General features: G+C 23.9%; 1 protein-coding gene across 2 annotated transcripts in view; it reads left to right on the top strand.

Moving 5' to 3' along the window:
• Nucleotides 1–11,525, top strand: part of LOC113372592 (geranylgeranyl transferase type-2 subunit alpha-like) — a 37,478-nt gene extending 25,953 nt beyond the window's left edge. For both annotated transcript variants that reach the window (XM_026612948.1, XM_026612949.1), the window contains exons 5-6: nucleotides 10,722–10,925; nucleotides 11,021–11,525. In XM_026612948.1, coding sequence (XP_026468733.1) covers nucleotides 10,722–10,925; nucleotides 11,021–11,475 — 659 coding nt within the window. In that variant the 3' untranslated portion in view covers nucleotides 11,476–11,525. The remainder of the gene's footprint in view (nucleotides 1–10,721; nucleotides 10,926–11,020) is intronic.
• Nucleotides 11,526–11,937: the final 412 nt, after the last annotated feature.

Here is an 11,937-nt window from a genome sequence, read left to right on the forward strand (position 1 = left end):
AAAATTAAATGAATTTATTAAATTTCAACATTTATAATATCAATTTGCTTAATAATTTTATTTATAAATATTACTATGTTTTTGCAAATTATTTCTAAAGTTTTATCTTTCATTCTATTTTTTTGCCATTTAAGTTTTAAATAAATAGAGTATGTTCTTGAACCCGTACTATTTGTTCTAGAATGTTGATATTTTAGTATATTATTCTCTAATACTTGTATTTTATATATAAATTATAAACAGAAAATATTTAAGAACAAAGTTTGTTCAAAATTTTGCATTTTGTTTGCATCCGCCATTTCGGGATTCTTATTGGAAAATTTTGCTTTTAAATTGAGTCTTATTGGAAAATCTTTCTTATATATTTTTACAATAAAACATTACATACTTTTTGAATAAAAATTGAATAATCAAGTAAGTTTTAGTTTTTTAGACTTTAGTATTTTGTAATTAAAATGTTATTTTTAAGGAGCTCGTATAATTAAAATATCTGTACTAAAATCTTGTATTTTGTGTACAACACACTTTATTATATTAGCTTCAAGATCACATATTAAAATCTACAAAATTTCACAATAATCACCAAAAATACAGCTTTTTATAAAAATATGTCCATTACTATTATCTCGTCCATTACTATTAATTCTATTCCAGATGTTTTTTCTCCTATCGGCCATTTTACTTTTTGTTCGTCGGCTTTTAAAAGTTGAATGTAATAAAATTCGGCCTCTTTATTTATCATCATCAAAAAAGCACAAATGATATGCCGATGGCCGTGAGATTAAAATTCGTGATTAATAATATAAGAAACAAGAAAAAAAAAACAACATGAACAGAACATAACAGTTAATGGGTTTTTGCCACGGAAAAGTTTTTTTTAGACAAATGGCGGATGTATGGAAAAGTTTGGGTAAGGTAATAGAAAAAGAACTCTACTGATGAGCAAACAAGTTTTGACTTGAGGCAAAAATGTTCATATGCTAATTAAAAAAATATTAAAATCCGTATTTCAACTGAGATTTATTTAAAATTTTGATATGCAAGAGTATATAATAAGTTTTGCTAGATTTTATCTAGTTTTACTGATTTATATATATATATATATATATATATATATATTTATATATATGTAAATTATAATGTTCTGAAGAAAATCAGAAGTTATTTGGAAAAAAAACTAACAATGTGCCAAATCCACATCTTGCTAATTATCAAAATGCTTAGTTTGCGTTTCAGAAACGAATTGTTCAAATTTTTTTATTGAAGTGTATATTACGAGTTTTACTAGTTTTAGTAAATTTTATCTAGAAAATTAAAATTATTTTAAGAAAACTAAAAAAAATGACCTAAATCCGCATATTGCTAATTGCAATATACATGTCCGCATTTCAACTACGAATTACACAAAATTTAACATGAAAGTGCATACAACATGTTATACAAGATTTTAGCAAATTTTATCTAATTTTAGTTATTTATGATAACGGTTTAGTATGGTCTGGAGAAAAATTAAAAGTTATTTGAAGAAAAGTTCAAAAAATGTCCCAAATCTACATTACAAAATGCTAATTACAAAATACCCAAATTCGCATTTCAACTGCCAAATTATTCAAAATTTCGATATGCAAGTGTATATAACAGGTTACACAATATTTTCGTGAATTTTATCTAGATTTTACTGATGTAAATAAAACATAATATCCTAGCAGAAAATTAAAAGTCGTAGAAGAAAATTACAAGTATTTGAAATAAATTACATAAACTGTCTCTAAAGGGTTTTTGTGGTAACAACCGAATTGAATGAAGTAATAAACATTATCATTAAGATACTATTTATTAATCCATTTATATATACATATATATATATATATATATATATGTGTGTGTGTGTGTGGCATATTTATATATGAATTATATATACAAAAAATATACATGTTTATATATATATATATATATATATATATATATATATATGAATAAAGCAAATATATATAATGATTTTAATTTATGTTTGAAATCGCGTGTTCGGCTCCATTAAGATTTTAGTTTGAAGATAAATGAATGAGAAACGGCCATAATATTTTTTCAAATTTAAATATATTATATATATATATATATATACATATATATATACATATGTATATTTATATTTGTGGCAAAAAGCAAAAGCTGACGAGAAGTGGTCGAGTTGCATGATGCCTTTTATTGAAGGGGCTTGTGAGCTTTATTGCTCTGAGATGTGATACAGATAATCCATCAGAGTAAATGGGATATATATATATATATATATATATATATATATATACAAGAGCTTTTAAACGAAGCCATTTTACAAAAATTTTACAAACATTTTACAAACATTTTACAAAGGTTGCGCAAGAATATTTCTACGCCAAGAGTATTCATACAAATTTTATAGCATGAGAAATGTTTATTTATTATTTTTAAATATAGATAACCAAATACAACCACTTTTTATATTACACTTTGAGAATGTTCTAAAATTTATATTTTACTTTTTGCGTAAAATTGCAAAAGTCAAACCCAAGATATAATTTGTCTAATAATTATAAATTATATGAACTGGTGGTACAAATGTTGTTTTTTAATGTTTATTTTTCAAATTAAATATAAAAACAATCTGTTTTATTTTTATAAAAAGTAGAAGTAATTAGAATGTGATTACTAATAATATATTATAGTAATATATAATATTTTTATACCTAGTAGACGTTTTTATGAGAACAAGCTTGGTATATTAGTAACATTTGGATATTTTCTTATGTTTTTTTTTCAATTCACGCAATTCACGCAATCAAGTGTTTTATATACATTTATATCAAAATTTTGAAAAAATCGTAGTTGAATTGCCCACTTGAGTACTTTCATAATTACCCCCGAAACAATTTTGCTTTGCTTTTGCTTGAAATTTTTATTCTAGATATTGTAATTTATGTACACCATTTAAAACTAGATAAAATTTACTAAAAATTAGTGCTTAATTTTATATATACTTCTATATCAAAATTTTGTTTAAGTTGAAATGCCTTCTTCAATATTTCGATTTCGATTTAGACAATCTTTTACATTTCACAATTTCTTTGCCCAAACATGAACTTTAACATTAAATTTTTTCTGGCCTTAATTTCGATTGGACCTTTTGCCGATATCTCAAGATTATCGTTTAATAATAAGAATTCATTTCATTTAGTTTTTAAGTTCCTGTTTTGGTGTTGTTAAAACTTTATTGGGGGCAATTTAGATATATTTATATGTATGGAGGCTTCGGGCAATGTGGACTTGCAGATGAAAATAATGGATAAAAAAAATAAAAATGGGTAAATTGATTGAGAAATACTTACATTAAGGTTTTGACTTAGTATTAAAAATTAATAAACAATTTTAGTTTGACAAAATAGGTCTTTGAATGAGCATACTCGTGTAAAGGTAGGTATTTTTGTTAGATATGTTTTACTATTTTAGTTTAAAAAAAACTTTGAATTATGTGATATTTTTCTCATATTCTAGATGCTTTAGGGTATTTTTTAAACCTAAAAAAAATATTGTATTGTGGTCTTAACCTTTATATAAATTGAGTTGTATCTAGAATAATATGTTTCAATATCAAACAAATTTTTATTAACTAAATTATAGTAGAAAGTTGTAATTTGGATATGAGATAAATAAAACCTTTTAACAAATTGAAATAATATTTTGGTATTGAATTTTTTATCAGTGCTATTAACATAAATTATCTACGTAACAAAAATGTATATAAATTATGTTTCAATTAAAAATTATTATATAAGAGGTTTTATAGGATTTTAGTAAATTTTTTCTAGTTTTCTAATTAATGTCCTAGAAGAAAATTAATAGTTATTTGAAGCAAACTACAAAAATGATTTCAACTACGAATTATGCAAAATTTCAATATACAAGTGTATATAACAAATCCTAGTAAAATTTAGAAAATTATATCTAGTTTTTACTAATGTAAATAAATCATAATGTCTTAGGATAAAATAAAAAGATATTTGGCATAAAGTGAAAAATGTTCTATATTCAAAAATTGCTAATTACCAATTACTCAAATCCGCAATTCAACTACAAATTATGCAAAATTTTAATATACAAGTATATATAACAGATTATATCAAACTTTAGTAAATTTTATCTAGTTTTTACTGATGTATATAAATCATGTTATGGAAAAAATTTAAAATTTATTTAATTAATAGTAAAAAATGTCTTAAATTCACATATATTGCTAATTACAAATTACTCAAGTCTGCATTTCAATTGAGAATTATTGGAAATTTCTATATACAAGTGTATATAACAGGTTTTACTATATTATAGTAAATTTTATCTAGAATTTTATCTTTATTTATTTCTCTGGAAGATAATTAAAAGTTATTTGAACAAAAGTACAAAAATGTCCTATATCCACATATACAAAATACTCAAGTTGACTTTTTAATTGGCTAGTACTATTAATATATTAATAGTAGAAGGTTATAATTTGGATATATGATACATAAAACCTTTGTTTAAATATTAAAAATAAAATTGTGTTAAATTTTGTTACAAAAAAATTTATATAAATTATTTAATCGAACAAAATCATACCGAATAAGGCAAACTAACTTCACATTAAGTATAAATACACACATTATATTACAAGACACTAACATGTAAAAAATTGGCTCCAAAATAATTTAATTTATTAAAAAATAGTAAATCAAAATTTAATAAATTTTAGTATAAATTCTCCTAATTGAATAAAAATATTATATTTATATTTATCAACTATTTCTCCAACAAATTTTGTGCAAAACACAATTTAGGAAAAAAAAATCTTATATAAAAATTATTAAATATTTACTATATTGTTTATATCTATATATATTTTAAATAATATTTAGATTCTTATTAAAATCTAATTTGAATCTTAACGGTTTTAAATTCCTATCAAACACAGGTTTGCAATCTCTGGACGAACACGTGGACTACGAGCACGTGGTTTGTTTCCTGAATAAAAATGGATGACATTTCTTAAATGTCACTTTTTTAGGTTATATTGAGTTGCTTTTTATAAAATAATTATTAAAAATATATATAATTTATTTAAAATTATATTAAATTGTTGTAAGTGTTTGGAATAATTATTTGAAGTTAATAGAATTGATTTAAAATGGTAAGTATTAGAATTATTTGTAGAAATTGTGCAAATAGAAAGGATTGACTTATGTTTTTATTGTTTATACATATAATAGTATTATATATACTTTGTTAGCAATATTATAACATTTTGTACTTGAATTTACTTCAATATGAACCCAAATTTTGCTAGTAGTAGAATACTTAAAAAAATTTATAAACTAACCTATGTTTACACAATACCACTACAAAATACACAAATAACACTTCCAGTACATAAACATTAAAAGAACCATCAACAAGTCAATATATATATATATATATATATATATATATATTATTATAATTATTATATTGGTTTATATCTTCTCGTCTTTTACCCCAGCACGGGAGAGTGAAGACAAGATCTTCAGAAGAGGAGGCTGCGAGGAAACTAAAAGAGCGACAAGCCAAAGTAGCAGCTTACAAAGCTGTCAGTAGTCAAATATTTGAAATGCGAGAGAAAAAAGAATTGAATGGAGTCTTAATGAATTTGTTAGCACAAGCTTTGAGTGCTAATCCTGATATTTATACATTCTGGAACATACGGAGAGAAGTTTTGCAACATTTGGTTGCCCAGAATGAGTAAGATAATTGATACATGGGGAAATGGATATATATATATATATATATATATATATTATATTTATATATATATATATTTTTATAATCTATATATATATATATATATTATATATATATATGTTTGGTTTTATAGATTAGACCAAGTAGATACCTCAGAGACCCAAATGCTCTACGATGCTGAATTGCCCTTAACAGAAAGTTGTCTAAGAGTCAATCCGAAGTCTTATAGCGCTTGGCATCATCGATGTTGGGTGCTCAGTAATGCCCCTAATGTTAATTGGGAAAAAGAATTGCAAATTTGTACCAAATATTTAAAAATGGATGAAAGAAATTGTAAGTATATACAGAAAATTCAAAGTTTAACCATGTTTTTTAGACAATTTTGTTCTGAGAGTTCTAAATGTTTATATACATATTTATAGATAATATAATTAGCTTTTTAATGATATATAATAATGTTGATAAATTTATATAAATTAGTACTAAATAAATTTAATTTCAAACGAAAGCGTTGAAGCTAAAACAATATGGACGTTTTATGAATATTGTAATTTCAAACTTTCACAGAGAATTCAAAGTTTAACCATTTTTTTTTTAGACAATTTTGTTCTAAGAGTTTTAAATGTTTATATACATATTTATAGCTAATACAATTAGCTTTTTAATGATATATAATAATGTTAATATATTTATATAAATTATTATTAAATAAATTTAATTTTAAACAAAAGCGTTGAAGCTAAAACAATATGGACTTTTTACGTTTATGAATATTGTAATTTCGAACTTCAACGAATTATTTTTATATAATTTTGTTCCAACATATCCAAATTGTTAAATGTAGATTTATACATAATTTTATTGGCTTTTCAGTGATATATTATAATATTTAGCACTATAAATAAAACTTGTCAAAATATTGCTAAATATAAAATAATATAACTACAAAACTAATAATTAGATACAAATTTTAAGTAATTTCACACTTTAACGTATTATTTTTATATAAATTTGTTCTAACATTTTCAAATTGTTAAATGCAGATTTGTAAATAATTTTATTGACTTTCTAATGATTTATTATAATATATAACACTCTAAATAAATTTTAATATTACTAAATATGAAAAAAAAAATGCAACTTAATAACTAATAATCAGATACTAAGTAATTTTAAATTTTACAAATTTTTCGTTTTTAATTTTGTTTGGTAAGTTATTAATCGTTATATACAGTTCAGTAGATAATTTTATTAGGGTTTTAACAATATATAATACGTTAAATAGTTAAATTTTAATTATTTATAAAATAAATTTAATTATAAAATAATAAATATAAAATAAACCTTGATAGAAAAACGCAACCATTATAATTAATGTTATTGACAGCCATTGCAAAATTTGATATAATTTTTTTTTTTAAATAATTTTGTTCTAAACATTACGAATTGTAATACACAGATTTATAGATAATTTTATTAGCTTTCTTTTGATATATAATAATATACATCAATTATATAAATTTAGTAAATTACAAAAAAAATATGAAAAAGCGTCCCTATTGGATTTATAAAACTAATATTATCGACACTTCATTTTATTATCAATGTTTATAATTTTTTTCAAAAATAATTTTGTTCCTAACATTATGAAGTGTTATATACAGATTTATAGATAATTTCATTAGCTTTCATTTGGTATATAATAATATACATCAATTATATAAATTTAGTAAACTACAAGCAAAAATGTTTTGAACCACAATTTTGAAAATTTTTTCTTAATTTATTTTGTTCTAAAAGTTATTAAACGTTATATACAGATTTGTAAATTATTTTATTAGCTTTCTAACAATGTATAATACTATTACTATATTTTGATTATTTATAATAAACATTGATACAAAATAAACATTGATACAAAAAACTGCAACCAATAAAACTAACGTTAGTCATCGACGCGTCACTTCGACTTTAATGTTAAAAAAATTTTTTTGCAAAATTTTGTTTTAATCGTTCTAAATTGTTATATACAGTTTTATAGACATTTTTATTAGCTTTTATTTCATATATAATAATATATATCAATTATAATAATACAATTATAATAATAAATTCAATAAACTACAAGGAAAAATATCAAAAAGTGTCCTGGTATATATTATATAGACATTCGAAACCACAAATTTACAAAATTTTCGTATTTAATTTTATTCCAAACTTTATTAAACGTTATATACAGATTTATAGACAATTTTATCAGCTTTCATTTGATATATAATAATATATATTAAATTATACTAAACTACAAACTAAAATATACAAAAACGCCCTTAGTATTTGTTGTATTCTTAATAAACACTGCAAACAAAAAGCTAACAAAAAGTCCTAAACTTTTTTGTCGTTTCTATTAAAACTTCATACATTACAAAATGATAAAGATAATAGGCCTAAAGAACTTCTTAAAATATTATAGGCCTACGACAAATGTTTTTTTTACAAAAATTTACACAAGCAAAAATGTCATGTCCAAGAAGTAACAGCTGACTGAATCTCGTCCCGAATTATTTTTCAAATAACAGTGATAAACAAATTTATTATTATTAAATTTATTATATACGACGAGTCACTTCGACATCAATGTTTATATTTGTTCTTATAAAATTTTGTTTGGAACTTTATAAATTGTTAGACACAGACTTATAGATAATTTTCTTAGCTTTCATTTGATGTATAATAATATACATCAATAATATAAATTTAGTAAACTACAAGGAGAAATTTTAAAAAGTTTAATTTTTTTTCTCAGTCCACTGTTGGGATTACAGGCGTTTCGTGGTCTACAAAGCCCACACGACTGCCAAGGATGAATTAGGCTTTTCTACCAAAAAAATCCATGAAAATTTCTCAAATTATTCAGCATGGCATTATAGAAGCAAATTGTTACCTTTATTATATGCAGACAGAAGTGAAAATAGGTTATGTGACAGCAAATTACAAGAAGAATTGGAATTGGTGTTAAATGCTGCTTTTACTGATCCTAATGACTCCAGTGCCTGGTTTTACCAACGATGGCTTCTTGGTAATAATAATAATAATAATAATAATATTAGGTTGTCAAATATCTCCCTTCCGCTTTTTTGCTCTTGGTTTATAATACAAAAAGGCGGAAGGGAGATATTTGACAACCTTATAATAAATGATGATTGAATTTTTTTGCATTAAATAAGGACTTTATTTTTGTTGTAGGTAAACAAGAAGTGTCTTTAGAAATCGTTTCAGCAGTTTTGTACCAAAATACTTTGCATGTGGCTTTGTCGAAACACGCAAATTGTACGACGAGTGGGGAATATATTATAAGACTTGTTGGAAATGAAGGTGAGGTAATAAAATACTCATTATAAATAATTTTTAATAATTAATTATTTATTATTAGTAGATGATGTTGAATGCGAATGGAACCCGATGTTGAGCTCTGACCGACTTTTGCAAACACTTTGGCAAGGAATTTTTGCCAAGGATATTGTTTTGAGTAAAGGTAGATATTTTAAAGATATTTAATTTACCACAGAATTTTTTAAGGTAATTCTGGACAGAAGTTTTTGATCGATTTTAGAGTATACAGATTTGCTGTAGTGTTTTGTAATGTTAACAAATTTTATAGATTATTTAATTTTGCACAAATTTGTCTTTTACATCATCAAAATTGAACAGATAGTTTGCTAGTTAATGAATGCACTTTCAACGTACCGAGTATATTTTGCGGTTGGTGATTGCAATTTTAAAGTATACAGAGTTGCTGTAGGGTTTTGTAGTGTTAACAAATATTGTTTATTATTTAATTTTAAACAAATTTGCCTAATATATCATGCGTTTTGCATAAACCATTTAAAAGTTACAAGAGATGCAATAAATAAAAGGTCCAAGAATTTAAATTTCGATAATAACAATGAATTGTTTTTGTGAAAAAAAATGTTCCAACACAAATTAATGTGTTGATGCAGTTTTATAGAGAACTTTTTTGTCTTTATAGTGATGTACAAATATTTATAGAGTTCCATACAAAATTATTTCGAAATTAATAAAAGTATCTATAATTACACCGACTTTTCCGGTAGAAAGCAAAATTTCTAATAGCGTACGAGTTTTGACTTTTGAATATTTTTTATAAAAAAATTTGTTCCAACAAAAATTAATGTGTTGATGCAGTTTTATTGAAAATTTCGTTATCTTTGTAATGATGTAAAAGTATTTATACAGTTTTATACAAAATTATATCGATATTGATAAAAGAATCGAAAATTTACTCCGACTTTTCTAGAACAGTCACAAATTTCTAATAGCGTACGAACAACACTTTTGATATTTGAACAATTTTTTATAAATAAAATTGTTCTAATACAAATTAATGTATTCATGCAGTTTTATTGTCTTTATAGTGACATTTATGCAGCCTTATACAAAATTATATCGAAATTGATAAAAGAATCAAAAATTACACCGACTTTTCCGGTACAAAGCAAAATTTTTCAAAATTTGACTTTTGAACATTTTTTATACAAAAAAAATTGCTCCAACTAGATAAAATTATTGTGTTGATGCAGTCTTTTAGAGAATTTCATTATATTTATAGTGGTGCCAAAACATTTACACAGTTTCATACAAAATTATATCGAAATCGATAAAAGTATATCAAAATTAATAAAAGTATCTCAAATTGCACCAACTTTTCTAGTACACTCACAATTACGTAATAGCGTACATTCATTGTTTATATCTCTTGTAACTTTTAAACCGTTTACCCAATTTATATAAAACATTCAGCACATTTGTTGAAAATTAAATTATTTATAATATTGTCTAACATCATTACGACCTACATAATAATATATTATATAATATATATTTTAATAATAATATTTTTTTTATTTAATTACCAGGACTTTCAGTAGAGTTAGTACATGCTTCGACTTACGACATAGTTTCAAAATTGGATTTGGACGTTGTAGATTTATTACGAGGAAAATGCATTGGTTACAAAAAAGTGCGTTTTGGGGCCAAATTTGGGGACAGGGTCAGGTCCGAATTGGGGACACAGATGGAAGCTTGTAAAAGTTTATTGGAGATGGAACCTGATAGTAAATGTAAGAAATATATTTATATATATATATATATATATATATATATATATTTAACAAAAAATATCACAATCTATTACCCTCTATCTATTTTCTTCCAGGGACTCTATTAACCCTAGCCCTTATCATGAGAGCCCTCGACTGCAAAAAGCACCATGAAGAATCTCTTCAACTTTTAGAAAAATTGCAAACAGTTGATCAAATGCGAAAGGGTTACTACAAAGACCTAAGAAATCGTTGGGTCATCGAACATTCCATAGAAAATTGGTTGGACAATTACCATCCAGGAGACGATGAAAGAAATATCCTGAATTTAAGGAACAAGAACCTGACTGCCATTTACCATAAACAGTATTTTCTAATTGCTAATTGTGTTGACCTAAGAGGAAATAATTTGTGCCCTAAATTTATCGAAAAGTTGCAAAGTATGTTCAAAGTTATTTTCATGGATAGAGATGATAGTTTTGTTTCCGAAGAGGAGGATTATGGTTTGGTCAACTCGATGACCAAAGTTGATGTTGTTCCTGATAGTAGTTGTGATAATGTATTTGGGTAATAATATATTGAGTAAAAATTTCATTTCGTTTTTTTAGGCTATTTGAAAGATCTGAGACCACCTAATTACGATTGTAACTATGAATGAGTTTTTATAAACAAAAAATTGTTCCAACACAAATTATTGTGTAGATGCAGTTTTATAGAAAATTTAATTATCTTTATAGTAATGCAAAAACATTTATACGGTTTTATACAAAATTATATTAAAATTGATAAAAGAATCGAAAATTACACAGATTTTTCGAAGTACTGTCCCAAATTTCTAATAGCGTTCTTTTCTAGTGTAAACTAATAGCGTACGAGCAACAAATTTGATATTTGAACTATTTTTTACAAAAAAATTTGTTTCAACTCAAATCAAAGTGTTGATGCAGTTTCATAGAGAATTTTCTTATCTTTATAGCGATGCAAAAATATTTATACACTTTCATACAAAATTATATCGAAATCGATAAAAGAA

Source organism: Ctenocephalides felis, unplaced genomic scaffold, assembly GCF_003426905.1.
Source record: "Ctenocephalides felis isolate EL2017-DRISC unplaced genomic scaffold, ASM342690v1 CF-g0.4_SCAFFOLD_01604, whole genome shotgun sequence".
Taxonomy (NCBI): domain Eukaryota; kingdom Metazoa; phylum Arthropoda; class Insecta; order Siphonaptera; family Pulicidae; genus Ctenocephalides; species Ctenocephalides felis.